At 31.3% G+C, this 27,168-nt stretch overlaps 3 protein-coding genes across 3 annotated transcripts in view; 2 read left to right on the top strand and 1 right to left on the bottom strand.

The window, feature by feature from the left end:
- The window catches only part of MS3_00001190 (uncharacterized protein), a 43,447-nt gene extending 31,019 nt beyond the window's left edge, over window positions 1–12,428 (top strand). Inside the window, exons 26-33 of the mRNA XM_051208676.1 lie at window positions 711–839; window positions 3,919–4,239; window positions 4,649–5,119; window positions 5,176–5,583; window positions 6,403–6,537; window positions 7,746–7,813; window positions 9,596–9,725; window positions 11,269–12,428. Coding sequence (XP_051071760.1) covers window positions 711–839; window positions 3,919–4,239; window positions 4,649–5,119; window positions 5,176–5,583; window positions 6,403–6,537; window positions 7,746–7,813; window positions 9,596–9,725; window positions 11,269–11,544 — 1,938 coding nt within the window. The 3' untranslated portion in view covers window positions 11,545–12,428. The remainder of the gene's footprint in view (window positions 1–710; window positions 840–3,918; window positions 4,240–4,648; window positions 5,120–5,175; window positions 5,584–6,402; window positions 6,538–7,745; window positions 7,814–9,595; window positions 9,726–11,268) is intronic.
- A 60-nt stretch (window positions 12,429–12,488) lies between these two features.
- Window positions 12,489–27,168, bottom strand: part of PIBF1 (Progesterone-induced-blocking factor 1) — a 33,944-nt gene continuing 19,264 nt past the window's right edge. Inside the window, exons 8-10 of the mRNA XM_051211674.1 lie at window positions 24,084–25,181; window positions 22,046–22,144; window positions 12,489–14,443 (exon numbers count right to left, since the gene is read on the bottom strand). Of these exons, the coding sequence (XP_051071759.1) occupies window positions 24,960–25,181 (222 nt within the window). The 3' untranslated portion in view covers window positions 12,489–14,443; window positions 22,046–22,144; window positions 24,084–24,959. The remainder of the gene's footprint in view (window positions 14,444–22,045; window positions 22,145–24,083; window positions 25,182–27,168) is intronic.
- On the top strand, window positions 18,175–19,704 carry MS3_00003809 (uncharacterized protein; the record flags this gene model as incomplete). Its single annotated transcript, XM_012942134.2, has 1 exon — window positions 18,175–19,704. One exon carries the CDS (start codon window positions 18,175–18,177, stop codon window positions 19,702–19,704), a length of 1,530 nt encoding a protein of 509 aa, XP_012797588.2.

The raw sequence follows: 27,168 nt of genomic DNA, 5'->3' as shown, positions 1-27,168 counted from the left end.
AATATTGATCTAAGCCATCTTAGTAGATGCACGCTACCTGTTTGAATTTCATGCAATATCTATAATCAATAATTGGAAACACTGATTTATATGGCTCCAAATCGATCATATAAGGTATATTGATGCATATTTGCGTCAGGTCCTACAATGATAATGTCTGTCTAATGACAAGTCTTACTTTTACTAAATATGTTACAATAATATCTTTAGTCTACAACTCTCCAGTAATGTTACAACTGATGGAACTCAGTAGCCAGCTTCCGTTTAATGTTTTCTAAACTTCAAGCACCATTCACTTCGTGGATGTTCAAAAAGTTGAATGACATTCAAGGTCAAAATAGACGAACTGTGAAGTAAAATCCTGTAACTTATCACTGTTAAATATTATATATTTTTATGTTTATTTTTGTTTTGTTTTTATTTTCACTTACATTTACCTTGTTCTTTAAAAGCTCATAATATGTCTAGGTGAACAGTATCGTTAAATGATGAAGTTACATTTTTGAGGTATCATGATTTTTTGGGTACTTAAAACTTTTAACTAGTGTGTAAAGAATATGTGTAAAATTAGAATTAAGAATTCTTTACCGATTACACTTTTATTATTTATAGTTTTAGTCTATTGAATAGTTTTACATCTTGTCATTGTAATGTGCTTATCGTCTTTGACTGTAAAATATTCAAACTTATGTATTCCGTTAACTTTACAGGCTATTTTACAGTCGGTCAATCTAATCATCTTCTTATGGGATCATAATCAATCTACAACATTGTTTACACGTCTCACTGATACTGGTGTTTTGAATAATATTTTCATTTTATTGACTGAATGTACCAAAGTAAGTTAAATTTACTAAAGATACATAAGTTAAAACGAAATGAATGACTTGAATTTTTTTCATCATGTGGATAAACTGATTCAGAATCTTCAACTTTAATTATTCTGCCGGTATTTGAAAGCATAAAGAAAAGATTTAGAGCTAATGTAGTAGACGTTACTCACAAAAGTATTTGTAAGTACTATGTTGCGAAACGTGGCCCTGAAGTTGTTGGATGGAATAAAGTTTCAATACAGCGAAAGCGGGGCGTTGACAGAATACTTGGAGGTTAGTCGACAGTTTAGATTGTAGAACACAACAAAAGATGCAAATAAACGATTGAGAGCTATGTATATGTTTTATGTAAATGCTTTGTCACTTCTCACAATAAACACAGATTTCTTGTACACTAATGGTAATAATAGAATAATACGATGCATTCACCTTTAAGATGTCTGTGAACCATTTTTTTCTTCTTACACAGGGAGTAAATGATATTGCTTATACCAAAGACAGTACCCATAATAAATATATAGCTGGTTAAGCTAGTAACTATAAATGGGGAAAATCCTAAGCCATTGAGTTTATTACTTTACAATAATCTAATAGTTAGTAACAAAAAAGAAAACAAATTTCCAACGAGGTTTCTATAATCTATTTCGATCTTTTTAAAATATTTTTAATTTTTAATATCTCGCAGATTAATTAATCAAATGAAATACAATTAGAATTCATTTGGAATAGAATTCAAGCACTCCACTTTTAATACGCTGGTTTAACTTAACATTTATTTTTACTTTTATAGGAAATCATTTGATACCATTCATTTACTTAAAATATTTTTGGTCATATTAGTAAGAGGATCGGTCAAATATGAAGGATCATTTTCAAAATAGTTACTCTGATTTCATACAAAATTAGGTTTTCACTGTTGAAATCACGAAATGATCATAACTAGATAATGAATAAGATCCTGGAAGCACTGAATGGCCGTTTCGTACCGATATGTGACTCCTCAGCAGCTCATGAATTCCAATAAGATGTGGAAAATGTTTTTTTAATTAAAAAAAGTGATTTTAAGAATTCTCCTCTTCAACCATATGCTGTTTGATATTAGCTAAACCATATTCGGTTTTATGTATTTCAACATGTTTAACAATTCGAATAAGAGCTGGTGGTTCGTTGGATAAAAAAGAATGGTCTCGTAACACAGATTAAGAACGTTTATCTCAAGTTGATTTAAGTTGTAACAACGTTTACATAACCAACCTGTTGGTGGACACCATGATACTCATATAAAACCCATTATCTAGTATAAGATACAATATAATCTGTTAACTGTTAATCAATGTAATTTTCTATTATTTCGTTTACTACACATATTTTTGTGTTCTTGGTTACGAGTCCAACTCCAAGTGTTATGAGCTAATAAATTTTTACCTGATTGCCTAAATTGAACTACATTTAGAGGTGTTCAGACCTGAAACTTGAACACGTTTACCACTGATGCACCGCTTCAATGTATTCGTAACCATCAATCCGTTTTATATAGTAGAAAAACTTGTAAAACTGCTTAAATAGTGCGTTTTAGCACAATTCTTATATCCAGAAAAAATCAATTAACCGATATGAACTACTCATCAAAAAATATTTAAGAAATTCAATCTATTTATCGTACTTACCGCTTCTAAGCTGCACTCCGATTCCATTTCAAAATCTTCTGGATAGTATCATTTGTATCAGTCTTTCAGTAACAACGTAGAACTGCGTACGTACATACATCAGTTCGATTTGCTATACCACATTAGCACAAAGATACAATTGTCGATTCAAATCCCATAGTGGTAGAGGTGGTAAAAGTATAGGCAGTAATCGGAAACATTAGGGTTTGAAGATGTTATTCAAGGAGTATAATCCGGTGAAATAAGTTTGGAAATAGGAAAAAAGGGACACGAAGAATTCAGAAGATTAGAAATTGGGAAAACACAAAGAGCGGATGCACCTGTGCCATTGCAAACGATTTTGAGCCATGTCATTCAAGGTCTCTAACCATCGGTTGCTATCATCTCGCGGTCCCCAACCAGATAGTCTACACCTACCAACATGACTCAGTCCACTTGTCAGTGACTTCATAGACCTGTGCCATGTTTTGATCTGGCCGCCCCTAACTTTCTTCCAACCTACTCCTATACCACTGAACATTGCACGTCGAGACAGTCGGTGGTTGGGCATACGTAACACGTGTCCCAGCCATCTCAACTGATGAAGTTTCACTACTTCATCGATTGATTTGCCATCCTTACCTACTACCCGCTTCCTAACAACTGTATTACTTACTTGATGGTCCCAGGATATACGAGCAATGTTTCGAGGACACCTATAATCACATACTAGTAACCTACGAATATCCTCTACTCTTACCGGCCATTTTTCACTTCCATAAAGTAGGACGGAACGAACTGCTGCGCAGTAAACACGTCCTTTGGTTGGTAGACGGATATCTCACCTACGCCATAAATGACGCAAGTTGGCAAAAGCTAGTCGAGCCTTCTGTATCCGTGCTGAAATTTCGTCACACACCAGACCACAAGGGCTGATGAGACTTCCCAGATAAGTGAAGCGGTCGACACGCTCAACTACTTCACTCCCTATCATTAGTTCGGGTGTCGATGCAACCCAATCCTGAAGCAACATTTTGCATTTCGATGGAGAGAATCGCATGCCGAACATGTTTGCATTGTTTCTTATAGTGGTGAGAAGACTTTACATCTTGTCAGCGTCTTCACCAAATAGAACTATGTCATCGGTATATTCTAAGTCAATAAGTAAATCTCCTGATAGAAGTTCAACTTCTCGAAGTTAAGATGAGGAAAGTGTCATCTCTAAAAGCACGTCTACGATAAAGTTAAACAGGAATGGAGGGCCCTGACGAACATCACTTGAGGTAATCAATTCATGTGTATTGTTATAGCCTAGTGAATGAATCTGTTTAGATTGTATTACTTATCTTACAAATGTCATAATTAGCTGGCTTATTTTAAATTTTTTTCATAAATAATGTGTAATTATATTCATTGAATTCCTGTATATTTTTTTTCAGCTTAAAGATGGTGCAACTCTTAGTCATAGTTTAATTAGCTTACTTGTGAAATTAGTGATCAATTCATCTCAACCTTTGTGTAATATGGCAACACTAACCAACACTTCCAATGTAAATAAATTACCTCATCCTATAAGAACAGATTTAGACGAATCAATTGATCAATGTACTGATGAGTCAGAGAATAATTTATTAAATAAACCGAAGAATATAATTACTCAATTAGTTTTATCCTATCATGAATATATATCACAAGCATTCTGTTGGCCTCAGTTAGATACTTTACGTCAATGGTTACAAGATGGTGAATCGTATTCAAATGTAAGTTTATATAATTAAGTTGATAACAACATCATCTATATTCCTTTTGTAGTTGTCTCATTCAAATCATGGATCTTTAATATTAGACTTTTGAGTTCTACCCAACCTACTCGGTTTAGTTGACTATTTGAGTAACTTTTGTTAATATCTGAAATACATATAATTCATTTACCAAGTACAAGCTTGTTGTACTATTTCAAGTCCATATAGTGTGCACGGGAACGTCTTATACTATCTGGCTGGCTAACCTAAATTAGGATGAGCCGGGTTCGAACCTATGGCATTACTGACTGTAAAGAAAGTAATGTAACCACTAAGCACTCAGCTATCTTAATTTCTTTTAAAATTGTGTACACGTACATGTTTTACTTCGTATATTTATTTATCATTAATTATTATTTTTGTACAGATACAAGCTAATTCATTTGATGATCATTGTTACATGAGACAAACGCAATCTGTAAATTACGATTGGAATGCTGTACTTATCTTGGAGATGCGATTTCTATGCTTACTTCATGATAATCTTGGAGGTATGAAGCATCCATTAGTCTATTCGCTAATACAAAATTTTTGTATGGATAATGCTAGTCAATTGGAATTCTTTGTGAATTATTGGTGTTCATCATTGTATAATAATAATAATACATCCATTAATGATCAACATCTTATGTCTCCATTACCGATCACTAGTGTATTAATTCAACAAGGTATATTGTCCACAGATCGAATTCAATTAGCTGAAACTATTTTAAAGTTATATTGGCGTATTCTAGTTGCTGCTGAATATATCAGTACATCAGGTCTACCTATAATAGCATCAAATATCCTATATTCAAACCATTCACGAATTGCAAATCTCAATTCACATATACCATGGGTAGGTTCATATTATTGTTTTGAAATATGCCCTAACTATTAACTTTTTTTTTCAAGCCATCTTATGGTCCTACTGTACATTCGGAATTCTTTAACACAGTATTCAATCTTATTCAATGCCAAATACATTGTTGTTCAATATTGTTTCAACGTCATGGTTTTAAATCATTTAAAAGTGTTTCATTCTCAGGACCACATATAACACCAACTAAGTCTGGAATTACCGGTCAATCATCATCAAGTCCATCAGGTATACTTACATCTACTCTGCCTAAAACAACATTAATGATGAGTAAATCAAATGAAGTTGTGACAAGTTCACATTCTGTTAGCTCAGTATCAATGGAATCATCTGGTTCAGAGACTAGTGGATTAAAATTCCTTTATCTCATACGACATCTTATTATGTCACTTAGTGTATTAATGGTTCAATTACCTATCCTCGGCAAAGCATCTTTAATGACAGTGAGTTAAATAAATCGTTGCTCTGTATGATATCCGAAATATTATGTATATTTATGTATAAATGTTATTAATTTATAGATTTTTCATAAGCATCTTATTATAATCATGTTATATTTTACACTTAATTAAGACAAAGATCGTAAGTGTTAATTCCGAAATTTGTTCGAATTTAGTACAATAAAACAATATGCCAACAATAAGATTTCAGTCATCGTTAATAGTTGAGAGCTATAAGAAAAAAAAGCTAGTCTTTTATAAGAATGTTTTTATTGTTTTTAAAAAATAGGCAGTATTAATACAACCTGTTTATGTTACTTACTTTCGCGTGTCACTCTTCGTGGGAGAGTATAAGCCGCCCACCAGAATCCTCCATCGAACTCTGTCCTAGGCAGTTCTTTCTAGTTGTCATTCATTCTTTTAATGCCTGCCTTCAATTCTCGGTGCAATGTATTGTTTTGTCTGTCTTTTTTTCATCTTCAGGACTCCAAGTTAGGGCTTTCTCATATTGCACCCCGATGATTCCCTCCTGTAGCTCTTCTAGGATCACTGCTGGTTCCAAGCCCAACTAAAGGAGAAGGGTTCGGCATGTAGTCATCAACCCCATCCTGTGGAAAAGAACCATACTAAAAAAAGCACTAACCCGTTTATATATGAGGTCCTATATTAGAAAATTAATACATTTAACGAAATAAATCGACGAATGCGATAAAAGTAAACATTTTGGACTCGTTGTTTCTAAAACTATTCTTAATATGTTTTGCACAGAATTGATTACTTAGTTCTCTTTCACATTATCTCATTTTGTTTTTCTTCTTTCAGTCTGATGAATTGAAATACTTGAAAGTTCATGTTCATCTTACATTTAATAGTCCTAATTTAAATGACAATTCAACTGTATTAACATTTGGTGTTCTAATTACCTTAGCTAATTCATTAGGCAGTTTATCTTCAAAAGTGAGTTTAAGTTTTTTTCATTCTTATTATGTTCCTGTATTCTCATTATTTCAAGATATTTCATATTTATTAGTAGTGAGTACTTTTGATATAGAAATACACTTAACTGTTGGAGAGACCCAGAAAATTCGTCGAAAAAAGCCCAAAGGTGCCCTGAGAACGCCGAGAAACACTTTATCCAATCAGCATTCAATAGATGTTTCTCAGAAACATCTAAAAAGTGAAGAGTCACGTGTCGTATTTCTGATTGGATGATTACCTATCGTGCTACTGTGTTTAGTAGGGTCCCAGAGCTATCAATTTTCTGTGCTTTAACCAACCTTGGAGTAAAGCGTTTTCTCCATATTTCGCACTTTTTCTCTCGTGTTCAAGTTGTCGTGTAGAGTTATTTTGGTGTTATTAGAAAGAGCCTAGGAAACTGATTTAAGCGCTCAGTCAGATTTATCAATAATAAAAACATATATTGTACAAATGTTCATGATTTTTAAAACATACGTTAATTCCGATTCTTTTCATTCTATGAAAAAGGCTAACATTATCGAAAAATAGAGATTTCATAGATTAGTTGTAAAATTTTAGATTGTGAATAAGTTTTTCTTACTCTTCATTAATAATATCTAGATGATATTAAGAAGTAAAATATCTCTGGGCCTATTGTGATCGATTCTTAGCTATTTAATTCAATGTCTTCAACTAATAATCATGATCGTCTCCTGCACCTACCAACATGAAATAATATGGCCTCATTAAAACGTCATTTCATGTCTCTAATTTCTCTTTGAACAATCCACGTGTAACTTTACACAAGCATACACATCTTTCTATAAAAATGGTGCACAAAGCTGAATTAGTGATAGTAATTTTAACTTGGTAATTGTCGACTAGACTTATGATAATTTTACATTATGACTTTATCACTGAGATACCATACCTCCGTACTTATATGACCCTACTGCCCATGATATAAACATGTGAAACAGGATGGGACACGCTAATATTAAGGTTGACATTTTCTAGTCCATTTCTTCTGTTGTATCAAAACAAATTCGTTGCAGATGTTGATTATTTAGAGAAAACACCATACTACTGTCATACCCTTTTACGGTTTATCAAGTCTATCATCTATCATTTCACGCATTTCTAAACTGTTAATGCTATTATCAGTATTATTATCACTGTAATTCTGATTTTTCTTATATCATTTTCAGTTAGGTAGTGTATGGAAGTCCTGTCAATCTAGTGAATCAGTAATTGCACAAAGAAAACGAGAACTCTGGTTAGTATTGGTTTACTGTTTGTTTGTTTTATTTACCGTGATTCAACTGGTTCTTTTTCCCATACATCTCGTTTGTATTTATTCTTTCTGTCATTAGGAAACGGATCATTTTGAATCGAAATTATGAACCGATCTAAGTTAGACCACCACTGAAAACCTGGATCCCCTGAGCGGCCGTTTCGTCGTAGTATGGAACTTCACAGCAGTGCACGCTTCCCACACAGGAATCAAACACAGAACTTTAGGTTTCGCACATGAACGTCTAATCTCTAGACCACTGAGTCGATATCCAATGATATTTTTGTCTAACTTCGATCAGTTAAACACCGCGACCGTGGATGCGCACCGCTGTGGTGTCCCATTCTAGGACAAAATAGTGGCCCCCCAATGGTTCCGAGATTACAATGGTGGTCTGACCTAGATAATTTTATGATTTCAATCAAATTCAGCAATCTCCACAACCCCATACTAAAAATTATTTTGCATCAAATTTTCACACTTTTCCTTTGCTATAGAAAGATTTTATTTGTTTTTATATTTAAACGTTATTGGAATTAATAAATTTTTTCGTAGGAGCATCATATCCTTATTAGTGTTTTAATTTGAATTAGATCACGGATCGTTTGATCTTCCGCGTCCCTTTCAATAACGCTCACTTCTTCAACATCAAATTCTTGCTATGTCACCTATTAATAACGGTACTCACATTTTAGTAATTTAAATCGTATCTTGAAACTCCATACCCACGGACTTGTGCTTGTATAACAAATCATTATCACATGCTGATACATTTGAACTTGTACTTGATAACTGAGTTGCTCTAAACACGCTTTTAATTTGCTAAAATATAAATTCATCAGTTGTATACTTAAAACTTTTTATGAAGTTAATATACGCGTGAGATACCTGGAGGTGGTTGACAAGACACCATTTACTTATGCTTCATACTAGTTGGCACTATTCAACAGGGCGTACCTGTAAAATTGAGGGAATTGATGCTATTTGTTTATTTCACTTTGATCATTTGATTTGTTATTTTAACTCCGATAATATATCGTTTGTAGTTGATGTTCTTATAGCATATCACTTGGCTTGTTTCAATTAAAGTGATTGATAATGCAAAAGATAAAAACACTGAAGAATACTATTTGCAAAGAAGAGATAAAAGTGTGAAATAATACTTGAAGCTCAAAATATTTGGGGATGATAAAGTGGAAGGGATTTAGGGCATTGTGGCTGATTTTCAACCATGTTATGCAACGCTTTTTAATAGGTTGTGATTAGTTCCTATATCGTAGGAAGTTTTATTATAAACACCTACATGTAAGAAGACTAAACTACCTATGTAACATGTTTCAAATATTTACAATATTTTTTCACAAACTAACTACTTGCCATAATGGACTTCTTACAGTCCTTAATTTTACGTTAGTTGTCATTTAGTTGTTCTATTTGACCAATATTGAACTCTCTGTTTCCCTATTTAAACATGAAGCTTGACTCTAAATTATTGTATTTTATTAATTCTCTTACTGAATAGTATGTAATCTGGTAATCGTTGAATTGTATGTTTTCAATATTTACAAATGATTATCTCATGATTTTCCTTTCAAGTACTTGGTTAATCATTTTACGTTAATTTTCTAATCACTTGTAAAATCATAGTATTATGAAATATTAATGATAGATTAGCATCATATATATTTGTAGTAATGTGGATCCATGACGAAAATTTTCAATGATAAGAAATATTCCATTTCTCTATTCGTCTCTTTCGTCTAGTTCTTTGGTTCAACGTGCTTATGAAATGGTTCTATCGATAATTTTCTCTCAGTCTACTATACTTTTGACGAGTCCATCTGTTAGACCTATGGATAAACAATTACTTTTACGTGAATTAACTGCTGAATTGGTTAGTTTTTGTTTTATTTTCACTCATCATACTGCAATTTCTCATAGTTTACAACATGAACTGATATCTTTCAGCTAACCGTTGATAACCTGTAGGTATTGGACATCTATTTCGTCCTTGTATGGGGCTCCTCTACAGTGGTCACCCATGAATCCAGTGAGGATCAAATCCAAGTAATTTGGTCTCATGGCGGGCTCTTAGCCTCTAGATCATATCTGTTATGGTTTTATGTCCGGCTTTTTATCACGTGATTTATCCACCAATACAAATACGACTTATGCAATTTTCGACTGTGCCAAACCAATGACGTTTGACCGGTATGAGCAGCCTGGCGTCCTTATTAGCCCTATGTCCGCCTAACCCGTCCACTTGAGTCCAGAACACCAATACCAGCTTCCACTATGCGAATTGAATCGAATCATTTATTTCAGACATACTGGATTCATATATCAATCAAACACATCGCGACGCACCATAAAATAGGAAATAATATTTGTACACAATAAAGCCAAAAAGTGGCTGTGGACGTGGGAGGCAGTAGTCAATAAACTGAACATAGCTTAAGAACAGTAAATCGTATAATAATAAATTACAGGTCAAAATAAGGCTTATAATAAGAGGAATATAAATATACATAATCTAACTATTGAATAATTATACAATAAGAATATTTATAGAATATTAGTCTGTTAATAGTCCTCGGAAGTTTCCTGTAATTTAATCTTTACTAGGATATAACAATATCCAGAACCCAGTAGTATACCTGTCCAATTTCAATTAATTTTCGGCATTACTTGATCATCTTTCATCTCTTGTGGTGGATAACTGTCTCACATTCGATATGTTTGAATTTCACCAGTCATAGCTTCTCATTAGGACTATCGAAATCGCATCGCGAAGTTAGTCATTAGTGAGCATATGATTTTGTTTGGTATAAAGGGGTTTGCGGAGGTTATAGAACCTTCATAGTTTTCTGATTTCCAATATTCGTCTATCTAAGACCAGCTTGCAATGTAAACGATAAATATTCTACAATCTCCACAAACTCGCATTTATTGCTATTTTTAATATTCATATGAATAAGTAAATCTGCAACGTAGTGATGTCTTAATTATTTCCAAAATGCATTACTTGGTTCTTACGGGGTTTTCGAAATACTCAGTCAGTCTATAAGGTATCTAGAGCCTGCGAGAGATGTGAATCTGGTTAACCTGTCCTACAACATCAGCACAGCTCTATAGAAATTAAAAGACCAACACCAGAGTAGTAGAAGTAAATGTTTCCCCTTCAAATTCGTATATCAACTTACTGCTTCGTACCCAGTTCTTCCTTTTTTGTAAATTTTTTTCAAAGAAAGATAATTTGAAAACATTCACTTGTTATTTCTAAGTGAATAATTCTGTATGGATCATTCATAAAACCCATGGTTTACGATTAAAAATCCCTTAATCTTGAACGTTTTGTAATTTAATTGTTTTTCTGATTTACGTTTTTCTAATTTTAAAATACTTAGTAATTTTTTCTCTGTATTTTACATTAATAGGAAGCTTGTCACTCTTTTGGTATATCTTTGCGCCGTACATCTTCTGTTGGACATCCTATCACAAATACGTTTTTACCTCGAAGTCCAAGCAGTCGATCTTCCAGTACACATTTACGTTTAAGTTCAGCATCTCCTCAAACACCGGCTTCGAGCTCAAGTCATTTACGGAATGCACCACCGCCTTTAGGTTCAACTATCCCATTAACAGATTCATCCAGTTTCGGTTTTGATAAAGCTGCTAATCGGTTCATAGAACTTTCACGTCTTAGTTTGTAAATGTTTTTTTTTCATCTTAAAGTGAATTCTTTTTCATTGTATTTCTAAAATAAATCTTTGTATGCGCTTGTATATGTTTAGATTTATGTTACTTAGTATAAATGAATGTTATTATAAATATTTCCCTTTTTACTGAAATCCAGTTAATTTAGTGCATTTGAGTATCACTTTTAAGCTCGTTGATACGTTTAGTTTGAGTTTCAACAAACAAAACAACTATCTTAACTGAAGTACTCAAAATCAGTCACTCGAATACTTGCAAAACATTTGAAAAAACTAATTAATCTATACTCCGTAGTCTGAAATTAAATGTGTACAATTTTTTGTCCGTATTTTTTAAACTTAAAAATCATTTGCTCAACGTTACATCGCATTGGCTGTGGAGCTGGAGCTTTGTGGTCAAACTATTCGAATTTCAGCCACTAAGTCTTTGGTCTAATCACCTCTCCATCTAATGCGGTCCAGGAAACCGGGAAGTATCAAAAGCTTTCAGAATTTAAGCATGCTTTGGAACCAATTATTTAAATCTGTAAATGACAAATAATAAGTAGATGAATACTCATCACATTTCTATTTGGAAAAGATGAAATACTGTCTCTTAGTCATGTTGTATTTCATTTCTTCTTCAAATATCGTTTGTTTTTTATGTTTTGATAATACTCGATATTTCTTTATTTTTATTTAGTTCGCTTTTAAATATGGATAACTTTTCAGATCTGTTTATTAATCTACTGGGAATTTTCTCATCACCATTAAGGTGTAATATATCAACTTATTGTTTTTCAACCCAAAACATCATTTTTTTACATATTTTAAAGTATTTGAACTTCATATGCATTTTTTTTATGATCTAATGATTGTTTTATATGTTTACAAATGACTTCAATAATATTACTTACTTACTTACGCCTGTTACTCCTAATGGAGCATAGGCCGCCGACCAGCATTCTCCAACCCACTGTGTCCTGGGCCTTCTTTTCTAGTTCCATCCAATTCTTGTTCATTTTTCTCATATCTACCTCCATTTCCCGGCGTAATATGTTCTTTGGTCTTCCTCTTTTCCTTTGCCTTGAGGATTCCATGTGAGGGCTTGTCTTGTGACGCAGTTGGATGCTTCCCTCAATGTGTGTCCTATCCACTTCCAGCGCTTCTTCCTGATTTCTTCCTCCGCTGAGATCTGGTGTGTTCTCTCCCACAGTAGGTTGTTACTAATAGTGTCTGGCCAACGGATACGAAGTATTTTGCGTAGACAACTGTTAATAAACACTTGTATCGTCTGGATGATGGCTTTCGTAGTTCTCCAGGTTTCTGCCCCATACAGTAGAAGTTTCTTGACATTTGTACTGAAAATTCTGGCCTTGGTGTTGGTTGACAATTGTTCCGAGTCCCAGATGTTCTTCAGTTGTAAATATACTGCTCTCGCTTTACCGATCCGCGCTTTCACATCTGCATCAAATCCACCCTGTTCATCAATGATGCTGCCCAAATATAAAAAGGTTTTTACATCTTCCAAATCTTCCCCGTCAATTGTGATTGGATTGGTGCATGCTGTTTTAAAATAATATAGTTGTATGAAAATAATAGTAATAATAGAAATACCTAACAATTGACTCCTTGTCAGATTTAAATTAGTAGATTGAGAGAAATTTAAAGTATTTCAGTATACAATAAAGCAATTACAATTCTACAGTGTGTTATACAGTGGATTTGATGACAACTACTTTTTAAGCGTAAACGCAATTTTTCTCAAATAATATATCACTTATTGTGGAATGTAATTTCTGACACTAACTTTTTAAAAGGAATCAAATTTACTTTAACAAAATTAATCACCAACGCATTATATATTTGGAATCCAAATATAATCGTCCCTTACTAATCGTAATCAACTGACGGCTTATTAACTACACTGTTTTTATTACTTACAATGAATAGTTCTCTAAAACTGGTTTATTTCTTGTTAACAAAATGAGACAATATGAGAATTTAATCATATAAACAATTCTGAATATGTTCTTATTCCTGTTTTTAAATCCTGATGTCCTGATTGTTGTATTACTATCTGATACATATTCTTTCTATCATAAATGGATCTTAACTCAACATTTCGCCAAGTTCTTAGTTTCCTTCGCTAATCATGTTTTTTTCCTTGAAGTTTAGGTTCGAATCCACGGTATACTTTATAACATTGTTATTCCTACCAGAGTGTTCTCTAGTTATATTTTCAGAAATTTTGTGGAATAAATTATTAACTGTCATCCTATTTCATCACAGTAGATGCTATTATCTAGTGGATAAGCGATACCGTCTTACAACTTACATTTTATGTCATTGTAATACTGTCAAAGCTGGCAAAATGCGGTTTTTTTTATCATAAATACATACTAGTTTTTAATGTGCGTAATTCATAGGTATTTTGTAATAATTATCTCAAAGTATTCAATATGAGAATCAAACCCCAGTTACTCTTCTGTATCAAACAAATAACAGTTGTATGCTTAAATAAATAAATCTGAAAAGTCGGTTTTCCGTCCCTTAACAGAACATAATTTTGAAAATATGTTTAAAGTGATAAATCTTCTGAGTAAACTTTTGAATAGATTCCACAAGCTCTTCTAATAACCCCGGACTAACTTTACACGACAACTTGAACACGAGATAGAAGACGCGAAATTTGGAAATAACGCTTTACTTCAAGCTTACTCTATGCACATCAAATCTAGGGTATTTATTGCATTTCAGACGACCTTGGGCTTTTGGAAGGATCTGGAACCCTTTTAAAGACGGCAACAGGATAGGAAATTACTCAACCAGAAGTGTGGCACGTGACTTCATTTTCATTTAGAATAGTTGTTGTAAAATCCGTGAAGATCTTTAACTGAGTATTCGTTTAATCATCCTGGAGAGTGTTTTTAAAAATGTAAAAGTGATTTTCTGGGAAATTGATTAATGAAAATTGTTGTACAGATAGAATTGAGCTGATAAATCTAAAGGGAAATATCATGTGTAGGTAATTCGTTTTTAGCTTACAATACTGTTATATCCGAGCGAAGATTAAATCACGAGTAACTTCTGAGACATATTAATTTACTAATATTATATATACATTCTTATGGTATAACTATTCAATAATTAGATTATGTATATTTATATTCCTCTTATTATAAGCCTTATTTTGACCTGTAATTTATTATTATACGATTTACTGTTCTTAAGCTATGTTCAGTTTATTGACTACTGCCTCCCACGTCCACAGCCACTTTTTGGCTTTATTGTGTACAAATATTATTTCCTATTTTATGGTGCGTTGCGGTCTGTTTGTTTGATATACAAACCCAGTATGTTTGAAATATATGATTCGTATATTGGAAGCGGGTATTGTTGTTCTGGACTCAAGTGGACAGGCTAACCAGACATAGGACCAATAAGGACGCTAGGCTGCTCATACCGGTCAAACGTCATTGGTTTGGCACAGTCGAAAATTGCATAAGTCGTATTTGTATTGGTGGATAAATCACGTGATAAAAAGCCGGACATAAAGCGACAACAAATATCATTACTAAACCAGTTGAAACTTAGTTATATCCTTTCCAGACTGAATGTTTCTTTTTAAACTGTGCTGTGTAATCACTAAATTAACATTTCTTTCACTTTGTCATTTATACAGTGTTATCATATAAATAGCTACTTCTTGTATACCATGTAGGTATTTTTTGTCTATTTTTGCTTTAGTGATTTCTTTTCAATCTCCTGAAATATCAACTTTCTCGCGCGCTCTACGGAATTTTGCAGAGTTCGATTTTTCTTCATGAATATCTAGAGTTTATTATACGGGCATCAGACTGTAAATAGGAGTTCTCTCTAGATTTGTTTAAATTTGGGATAACGTGTGAATTGGTTTATTTAAATATTTTTCTTTTTCGAGATCCTTTTCATTGATCTGTTTGCCCGTTTTATAAGTAGGACGACGAAAAACTCTTTGAATTGTTATGTTCTTTGTCATATATTGGTAGTATTTAAACAAGCTATTAATTCAAAAGACAAACTTTGTGAGATACAACAATAGAACGGTGAATATATATGTAGTTTAATAATGTAGAAACGATCAAATATTATCTATTAGACAACCAATAAATCGTTTTCTTTATTCAATTGGTCAGTAAATATTTAATGGGTCTTGATACCTGCTTATTATTGAAATGAACAACTGACCACTATCATAATTATTACCGTCATTTTTACAACTAAAAATTGTATATATCTTATCTTACAGAAGAAAAATACTGTAAGATAAAAAACTGGTTTATTTTCTCCATCATTTCCTTGTGGAACACTTGAAATAGAATATTTCGTGTTTATACAAGGGCATTGAGTCTGTATTATAATAGCTTAAACTATGTAATAAATTTTCAATCGCTCAAAAGATATGAATCTACATTGTTGATAATCAGAGAGGGATTTTATGGAGATAGTAGTAGTTTAATTATTGAATTCATGAGTGAATTGAAGCTAAACTACCATTGAGAACCTGAAAGCACTAGACGGCCGTTTCATCCTAGTATGGGAATCCTCAACAGTGCGTACCCACGATGACACCCGCGAGATTCGCGTTCGCTCGCGAGACTGATAGATCTTGGGTTCGAATCTCGTGAGACGGGATCGTGGATGCACTCTGCTGAGTAGTCTCATCCTAGGATGAAACGGGCATCCAGTGTTTCCATGGTGGTCTATCTTCGATTGACTCATGAATTCAATTATTAAATTACATTGTTGGACTTAAAAAATGATTAATTACAGATATAATTACATTTCCATTTGTAAGCATCAGTAAAACACAATCAGTATAAGCATACTGTGTATACAATGCATATAGCAATTTGTTGATAATACAAAACAAAAATATTCTAAATATCAAATTACTTGTAAATATTTGTAATTTCATGTTTCAATTTCTAGAACTTTGATTATGAAGCTGTCAATTTTCCAAAAGTAAATTCTTCTACACAAATTTGTTAATTTATAATCAGTGAATATATTTAATTATTATTAAGTTCGGGTCTTAGAGTGTACATCAACTCTGAGATGCAGGTACACCCAACTGACGAGTCCCAACTAGGACGAAACGCTCATCCTGGATTCCACTGCTAGCCACTATCCATCTTTGCTTAAAAAATTTTTTTGTTTGAATAAATTTTAATTCTAGCTTTAAAAAAGATATTGAATTTGTAAGATTTAGAGTGAAGTTAATTGTCATTTGTTCGTTCATATAGTGAGGGTAATTGTTTATCGATTTTCCAGTGTTTGCTTAGATATTTTATCCACTTCTGAAATTTGTCTTCAAATTATTCAATATTTCCGAAATAAATAAGGAAAAAAAGAACAGTAAATCACTTAGATACATTTTTTAAGGTAGTTTTGTACAAATTCAAGGTGATTTTTTCATGAAACTACATTAGTTAAAGTGCTGTTTCATCCTGATTAAGAATTATTTAAGGATTTATACTTGAGACTCTATCGAATACATGACTTTTAAATCATTAATAAACTAGTTTTGAATTGTCTTGTGGTTGCTGCTCACGACTGTATTTTAATCAATCTTTATTGTCATATATGCAGACTGCCTCTTTATACTCAATATAGGATAACTCAATTTCATACTCATCAGGATATTACGAAAGTATTCATTGAACACATTGGTAGCTTCATGGACCTAGTAGATAGGGCGATAACGTGTTGAACGTTTGAAGTGTGTGGCACTGAATTCGAGTCTTAGTATGAATTGTAATACTTAGATCCAGGTAAATCCAAATGATAATTCCAAAACAAAACGTATCAAGTCTCATATTTCACTGAGATCCACAATGCATGTGTTCAACATGGCCAGTTCTAGCGATGATTATGATATAGTTGACTCATCAGTTTAAAAGCCAGTCAAATCCTATAAATAACCAAAAAATCTCCCACTTAGTTAACTTCATTGGTGATATTATTGCCTTAAGCTATTTTGTGTGTGTAAATGAGTAGTAAATAGTGTACATGACTAAATATAGGCCACTAACACGTTATAAATCATTCGCTTATTGTCTTTTCCACTGATGAATATCAGTATAGAAATTTCCAGTTGTTAATTAAAAAAAGAGTTAAATAGAGCGGCAACAGTGAAATAAGAATTACAATTCCTTAAACTCACTGAACTAATAAGCAAATAATTGACAATGAGAGAGAAGGTTACTTTTCATGAAATTTGATACGTTCTAGGTTATTATCGTTGTGCAATTATATCCATTCACATTTACATCTTTTATCATATATATATAGTCTCATTGAAATTTGAGAAATATAATGAGTATGTAAGTTAAAATAACGTATGTAATATTTTATCCAATGAAATTAAGGGTTAACCATATACCTATAAGAAATCTGATATCCTAACTAATTCCTACTGCATACGCTATAAAAGTAGGTTATATTAGCTCAGAATAAAGTGTTCAATATTTTATCAGTTATATGAAGATCAGAAACTTCTGCAAAGTCTTGCACTAAAGCATAATTGTTGTAAACGTTACTGTTTATATTTGAAACATTCACCATGCTACATCATTAGTGGTTAACAATCTTACAAAAAGGACAATGAGTTCAACTACTGATGACAAAAATAATCTTACTGAAAATAATGAAGATCCTATCAATGAGTGTAGTTCACCAACCACTTCTTTATCTCACAACTCTCTTATCAATTCATCATTCTCACCATCGTCTTCATGTATTACAGATTTATGCGCTTGGTGTCAGAAACCAAATCTTCAAACTTATAAATATAATTCATTATATCAATCTGTTAATTTAGATAATACTAAATATAAAATAAAACCTGTACCCGTTTGTTGTTCACAAATATGTTTTGATAATTTACGTCGTGCTTATTTCAAAAATCGTCGCAATCAATTAAACAGTCAATTATTAGATGAAATACCTGCTATGGTAATTTCTGGCCGATTACCATATACATCAGATTCGGATAAAGAAAAACTCGATAATAAAAGACAATCAACTTTATCCTATCAATCAAATACTAGTTGCAACCCACCAGTTACTATTACTAATATTACTACTAATAATAAATTATCATCAAAGAAACGATTCCATAATCAATATTCTGATCAACAGCATCATTCATCACAAGATACTGTTCATAAATCTTCTGCAAATAATTCTCAAAGGTCAAATTATGATTTCTTTTCACATATACAAATGTATTCACAATTGAACAACTACATAAATAAAGATAATACTAAAATGTCTATTCCATTATATGATTATATTATACAACGTTTTGATATGAATCAATTCATAAATAATTTTAGAAATATCATTAATATAGATCATATTCCTAGTACAACTATAACCAATACAAATACTACTAATAATACCAATACTAATCATGATATAAACACAAATCCTAAAATTATTACTAATTTAAATAATGAATTAATCAATTCAAATCTGGAACCTAATAATCAATTAATTGATCGTCATATAGAAATCATGAATATAATAAATCAATTATTAATGTCTTCAATTAATCACAATGATAATAATGATCATAATCATATAATTACTACTACTACTAATAATAATAATAATATAAATAGTTTAAATCAATTATTAATTATTCCAATACCTATACCAATATTTAAAATGGCACCAAATATATTAAATATTTTACATCAATATGGTTATCATTCAATAAATTCATGTAAATATTATTCTAATAAACAATTTAATCTCGATGAAACAAATCAAAAAACAAATTTACATAAATTTATAATGAATAATAATAATCATAATATAAGTAGTATAAATAACTTAATTGAAAATAATTATAAACAAACAAATGAAATCAATAAAACACAATTTATTGATTATTTAAATAAAACTAATGAAAAAGCATTAGATTTAAGTTTATCAAATAAAAAAATAACTTCTTATTACAATAAGAATAAATTAAAACAAAGAACATTTTATCATAAATATCAACAACAAAATAAACGTTATTTGAATAAGAAATTATTAAAACAAACATTATTATCTGGTATATATAAATTAATTCATCCTATAACAAAACATTGTTATACAGTTAAAATTATACCGATTAAGTGATAGTCATTACATAACAATAATAAAACTACTTTTTAATAATTAATATGTAGATAAATCGGATGCATTTCAAGTGATCTATTGTATATCTCTATCATTTTCTAATGGAGTTCGTCCCCGTCTTCTACATATAACTGAAGCCATAGGAATTCCTATTTAGCATCAATTTATGTGTACAAGAGAAATTCGTAACCCTCCCCCTCTATCCATTCTGTGGATAATTATAACTTAACAAATGTCCCTTTATTTCATTTTTATTTTTGTTATTATTAGCCTCATTTTCACATCCAGTATTTGTTTGTAACTTTTCGCCTCTTTCCGTTTGTATTCTTCACTATCTAATTATTTACTCACTTCTTATTGCGTAATGGTTTTAATGTTTTGTGATGATTATTTTAAGTCTATTTACCCACGTTTGACCTTCTATTTCCAATGCTTAACTATTGTTATCGTATTTTATCATTCTTATTACTATCAGTACACCTGTCTTCCTACTATCAACTTGTACTTTTACCTGTTATGTATGGTGACTTATTCTATTTCATTGTGATTATTGACCCATATTGCCTTGATTGGTTTAACATTTTCGTATAAATATTCATGAATATTAGAATAAAGCCTGATGACGATCTAATTGAAAACAATTGTTCGCTTATATGTGTTGTTCTAATTTTCACAATGGGAATCTTTAATATGTAAATATTTGTATATTTTGAAATTAAAATAAAAGGAACTAATGGACGGTAGCCGAATGTTTATTTGAGGTTTAATATGAACATAATTAAAACTTTCATGAATCGTTTGAATGTGAATTAGTTGTTCTCAATTTTTTGGTTTTTTTAAAAAAGTCTTGTTCCGCTTAATTATATATATATATATATATATATATATATATATATTGAATCCGTTGAATCAGCAGGCTTTTTCAATGATTTTACGTCGGATGTTATTCTGTAAAGAAAATGCCTTTTTTGAAAAGAAAGTGTTTTTAATAATTAAAGACAGATAGTGGCTAGTAGTGGAATGTAGTTTGCTGCGCGTTTCGTCCTAGTTGGGATTCGTCAGCTGGATATATCTGTATCTCAGAGTTCATTCATTCACTCTGGGATTTGAGCCCAGTACCGTTCGTTTCGAATGATATCACGTTATCCACTGAGCTATGAAGTCCTGAAAGCTACCTGATTGTGCAATAGAGTGAAGTTTTCACTTCACTTGGTGTTGTTTAATTTTATCTTACCACTGATATTTAGGACTGCAATTGATCAGTCTGTTGTTGGTATATGTGCATCCTGTGATGACTGCCCTACGTCACAAGCTTTACGAGCAAAGATGGATAGCGGCTAGCAGTGCAATCCAGGACTTTACTTTGCATAGACATGAAGTTTATGAATTATACAGATTATAATCATTTGAATTGAAGTAGTAAATGAATTGTTTACCATAAGTTACCGGCCATATATTTCGTTTCATTTAACTGAGAGATTAATTTATGGCATTTCGCCTATGTTGTCCTTTATTATGCATATCACTATCTTAACGCAGCTATAATTTGTAATCTCATCAAAGTATCCACATACTATTGATCTAGTTGAAAATAAGCTACTTATCAATCATAACAGTTTCTTTATGTAAACATTGGAAGAATTAATTGAGTTATAAGAGTAATGTTAAAGTAAGTGTTATTGTTTTAGTTATAAAAATTGAAATCAACGTTCGGTTAAACATTTGGATTATTGATATGCTGTTTTAAAAATACTTTCTCTTATATTTACTGATGAGGATTCTTTGTATAGGCTAGGCGTATAGATATTCCTTGTCAGACAATGCTATTCATAGTAGTAATAAAAACTATGATGGATGAATAAAGTCGAGAACAAGCCTGCATTAAACACTCATTCAGTGGTTGATCTGCAAATACATCAGAAGCAATCGTAATTAGTAAATTTGCGATTCCATAATAAAACTAAGTTACGTAATACAAATGAAATTTGTTATAAAACAAAAAATATATGTAATTTAGTTGTCGTTTTGCTGGAAACCTAAATACAGTCATATTCAAGTAACCTGAACAAGGTAGATGGACTGCAATCAACTGCAGTTTATTAATTACATTAATTTTTCCTCTTCTATGGTGAACGAAAAGAATTATCATCTACAAAGTTGTTTTCCGTCTTTTCTCTTTTCGACAAATTTATTGAAGAACTTAAAATGATAGAGAAAATGTTAAAAAATATTTACAATTAGTATTAATTCATAAATTCCTCCGAATGAACCTACTCATTCAAACAAAATATTTAATGAATTAAGGTATCATGTATTTTATTTAAAGTACTTGCTTACTCACGCCTGTTACTCCCGACCACAATTCTCCAACCCACTCTGCCATTGGCCTTTCTTTCTAGGTCTATCAAATTGTTGCTCATTCTTTTTTGTCTCCGTAAACCTTAAGTAAATAATTTTAAATATGGAGAAATTTAAAAATTGTTTTACTGTAACAAAATGTAAATTAAATTAAAATCAAAATGGTTTTTTGAAAATAATTTGATCGATTGATCTTCCTCATTTTGTTTAATATTCCATTTAAAATAACCCATAGTGTCACTGAATAAAAATAAAGAGAATCCAGTGAAGAAAATTTTCTTTTCGACGAAATCATTTACTTAAGCTGTACATTCGTATTTATAGTTATCTGGAAAATATATGTCTATAGGAGGATAGAAAAGATTACATCATCAATTGATTCGAAACTCTTATTATCAAATGAGGTTACGCAATAATTAAGGGATAAGGAAGGAATATGAGGTTAAAAATAATCTACGGATAATTATCAAATTGACGGATATGAAAGGAGAATTTAAAACAATCACTAATCCTAAACAGGCACATTTAATCAATTGTGGACCCATAGCTCCCAAGGATTTTTCTTTTAAAGTTATCTACACAGTCAAAAGAATTAAATCAAAGGTATGTCGAATTAATATTTTATGTACTGCTAGGGCATTGGCAATCCACGAACTCAAGCCCGAACTTTTCGTGGAGAAACAATCCATCCAACCTCTCATCCTTTCTTGACCCTAATTCCCTTTATTGGTATGTTTCGGGTCTTTTCCCTTTTTTCTTCATTTTTATTTGATTATTATTGACTTTTTTGAATTATTGTATTGCGATTTTAAACTCTAATCAGTTACTGTTATCACCTTTAAGCAAGTTTGCTTGATTATTATTCAATTTATATTATTCTGACATTTATGTTTGTCGTTTTTCTTCGTATCTGTCAATTGGATAATTATCTAACCCGTAGATTATTTTCATCCTTACCCCTTGATTATTGCGTAACCTCATTTGATAATAAGAGTCTCGAGTCAGTTTATGATGTAATCTTTTCTATCCTCCTATAGACGTATATTTTATACATCTAACTATATATAGGAATTTATACGAATATTCGTCAAAATTAGAACGAATAGTTTGACAGTTATTGAGCGCCGAGTATAGAGAAGTCATTATATGTGAAAATTATATTTGAAATATTCTCAGCGATTGAAATTTAACTAATTCCAACGTTTCGTTCAACTAACTTATCTGGACGTCTTCAGGGTAATAATCAAAATCATCATATATACGAATGTACAGCGTAAGTAAATGATTTCGTCGAAAAGAAATTTCTTCCACTGAATTCTCTTTTTCTTATTCAATATTCCGTTTGTTCACAAAACTTAACATTATGTAAAATTATTAGAAAGAGGTTAAAAAAATTAATTATTATTCTTCACATAAATCTGTATTTTGTCTTTGGTAATATACAAGAATAAATATTGTAAATCTCCTTTGATATACAAACTCCTAAAGTGGATTTCTCGATGTTACCATCAGCCAAACAATACCAAGTGAATTTAAATTCACCTCATTGCACAAGTATGTGGCTATCGAGACTCAGTAGCTGAGTGGATAACGCGATGGCATTTGAAGAGAATAGTACTGGGTTCGAATCCCAGAGTGAACATCAACTCTGAAGTGCAGGTACATCCAGCTGACGCGTCCCAAATAGGACGAAACGCGCGTCCTGGATTCCACTGCTAGCCACTATCCATCATTGCTTACATCAGATATAAGCTTTCAAATATATTATTAATCAGTCACTAGCAGTGAAATTAGTACATGTATCTCAACAACATCTCAAACTCATTGTATGCATGTTATTGTACTATTATTCACAATTTTTCTCTTTCGACATAACAGATACATGAATCAAGTTTTAGTATGAATACTAACAATGAATTGTAAATACATCAAATCGATAGTATAAAAGCTACATTCTTATTGTAATTTTGATTACCAAACTGAAAAATTGAATAGAATAATAAACAAATAAACATTCATACAATGTAGTAATGATTTATTATTGCGGTAGGCGGAATCGTGGGCACGCATTGCTGAGAAGTCCCATACTAGAATGAAACGGCCGTCCAGTGCTTCCAGGTTTTTCAATGGTGGTCTGACTTTAATCGATTCATGATCTCAATCGAAAACTTAACAATCTCCACAACCCTAAACTGATCATTCAATTTTTACTAAATCATAATTTGAACAAAATATAAATTAATTTAATACAATTAAATGAAAACTTTAAATCAACCTTTAAAATATTGAAAGATATTATCGATTTAAAAAAAAGAAAGAAAGGAAACAAAAGAAAAAAGAAATTAAACAAATTTCAATTGAAAGTGATAATATTGTTTAAATGATACATTTCGATAATGCAATCAGAAGACAAAGTTGATCAGAACTATATGGTAGATTAGCGCAATACATTTCGAACAATTTAATCACACGTAATATACTTGTTAAGAACATTTATATATATGAAAAATTAAAAAGTCAACTAGGCAGGTTAAAGGTAAGCCATAACAAAGAAAATAATAAAGTATAGAAAAACAATCTGGTAGCCACTCTGGATAATAAGTCAGTATCATATATCACATAGATATATGTATATACATACATCACATAACTATGATAAACTTTGTCTTCTTATTGAATTACCGAAATGTTTTCAAAGGGATTAATTGTTTTAAATAATAAATACTTTGTACAAATAATGATTTTTACATTTGATTTTCCTCTTTTTTTTCTTCAAAAAAAATAACATTTCTATAAAAAGTTTATTTTAGATGAGAGAAGAAAACAACAAACAAAACAAAACAAGACAACAACAGCAACAACAAAGAAACAAACAAACGATCAATTTCAAGTTTTTTTTATGGAGAACGTATAATATCATAAACTTGTTGATGAATATTAGAAATTCGATTATCATTAGTATTATTATTGTTGTTGTTTGATAGAATTAATCTATTTAATAATGAATTATCAATTCTATTTTCATTGAAATGATTTACATATTTGTTCAAATTAACATTTGAATTAGATTGTATTTGTTGTAATAAAGAAATAATAAATTCACGTAGTTTAGTTAAACTCTGAAAACAAAAGAGAAATAAACTACATAATAATGAATAAAATCTATAAAATATATGTAGATGATAAATTCATTCGGTATTGTTTACTTGAATCTTTTCAATGATGGTTAGGACTGTAATCGATCAGTCTCTTATTGGTATATGTTCATACTGTGCATATTGCTTCGATATTGCCTTAATTCACAAGTAGTATAAGCAAAGACAGATAGTGACTAGTAGTCGAACCTAAGATGGGCGTTTCGTCATAGTTGGGACTTGCCAGCTGGATGTACCTGCATTTTAGGATTAATGTTCATTCTGGGACTCGAACCTGGTGCCGTTCGCTTCAAACGTCATCGCGTCATCCACTTAACGAGTCCTAAATAAGACAAAACGTGCGTTCTAGACTATACTACTAGTCACTATCCATCTCTGCTTATATCAATGATAATTTACAATTTCTTTTTTCAAAAGTAATCATGAAAGATTGATGCTTTACGCTAAATTTAGGCATTCAATTTATTCATATTTAATTAATCGCCTGGATTGAAATATACTACTAATAACTTGTATGAATAATTTTTATTAGTATTGTGATGTATGCTACTGATGTCGACAGATATAAGTAGTATCATCAATCGAAAGAGAAATGCCTGGCGGTAGAAGGTCAAGAAGATCGAATATAAGATAATGAAAACAGATAATGATTGGTGTGGGGACGAAAGGACGATGAAGTCTGAGACGATTGATTGATATTTTGCAAATGACTTATTTATTGAATGGTTCTCAGATTTTACTAAGACGTTCTGTAATTTTTTAAAATCAAATATATTCGATTTTCCCCACTTTTGTTCACGTTTACTACAATATAACCGACATCTGTCTGAAACCAATTAGTTATAGATATTTTAGGTGTTCTATTATAAAATCTCCAGTTCACCTTAATGAACTGATTTTAGCTAATTAATAATCATTAAAAGTCAGTTAGTAATAAAAATTATAAGCTGGGATATCTGTACTAAGTACAAAAATTTACTTAAATTTACTTTCGCTTACATACTGTCATGATAAAATGCTATATAACTGTATATCCATACCCATAAAAGGGAAAACATAAGTATTAAAGTTTTTTTCAATTACAATTATTATATTTTACGCTTTTGTATGTGATAATCAGAATGTTTCGTAAAATATTTAGGTAAGTGAGCAGTAAACGTAAATATTAAGATTGTTTGTTTTGGATATTTATCATAATCAAATGTTTGGGAAGTTTTCAAAGATCATGTTTTTTAAAAAACTAATAACTCATATCCACATTTCTTACGGATAGAAACAATATCACCAAATTAATGGATTTTCGATCATTTTACTTATGACTAATATTAAGTAAACATTATCAATGGAACAAGGTAAGGATTGGAAACTAGATATTTATAGACACCAGTTAATATACTCATAATATTAATAGTATAAACCTACAGAATATTTGTAATGGTTCAGACAATACAAGAAGTATGACTTCAAATGTGACACTACGAGGTAAATTCCAAAATTCAGTGGATTATTTTAAATACAATATAACTTGAATTAATAGATATTGGCGAGTGTTCTAGGAATTTATATTTTCGGACTCGCGAGCATCTCCTAGTATGTTAAAGCAAAGGTATAGTTAAAACTCTTAATAGATCGATTTCATCTCAGCCATACAGCTAACACGGAGCAATCACTCACCATAATATATTATGTAAACAGTAATCTGCCTAAATCTGTCAGACCAAGAATCCTTCAGACGGCTGAAGTGAACTGGGGCTTTGCGTCCTGAAGAAGAATGTTCAACCTCTCCTTTTACTTTGGCCAACTGCTGGCCTAATTAGTTAGTAATCATTTTTATGATGTGATGATATAATTCGAATAATGTTAATTTTCATAGCTTAAACTTATTGATACATATTATTATAATTACACTCCCAAACGTTTTTGAGAAATTTACTCAGAATTCACCCTTATT

Source organism: Schistosoma haematobium, chromosome ZW, assembly GCF_000699445.3.
Source record: "Schistosoma haematobium chromosome ZW, whole genome shotgun sequence".
NCBI classification, from domain to species: domain Eukaryota; kingdom Metazoa; phylum Platyhelminthes; class Trematoda; order Strigeidida; family Schistosomatidae; genus Schistosoma; species Schistosoma haematobium.
This window is presented reverse-complemented; position numbering and strand designations above follow the sequence as displayed.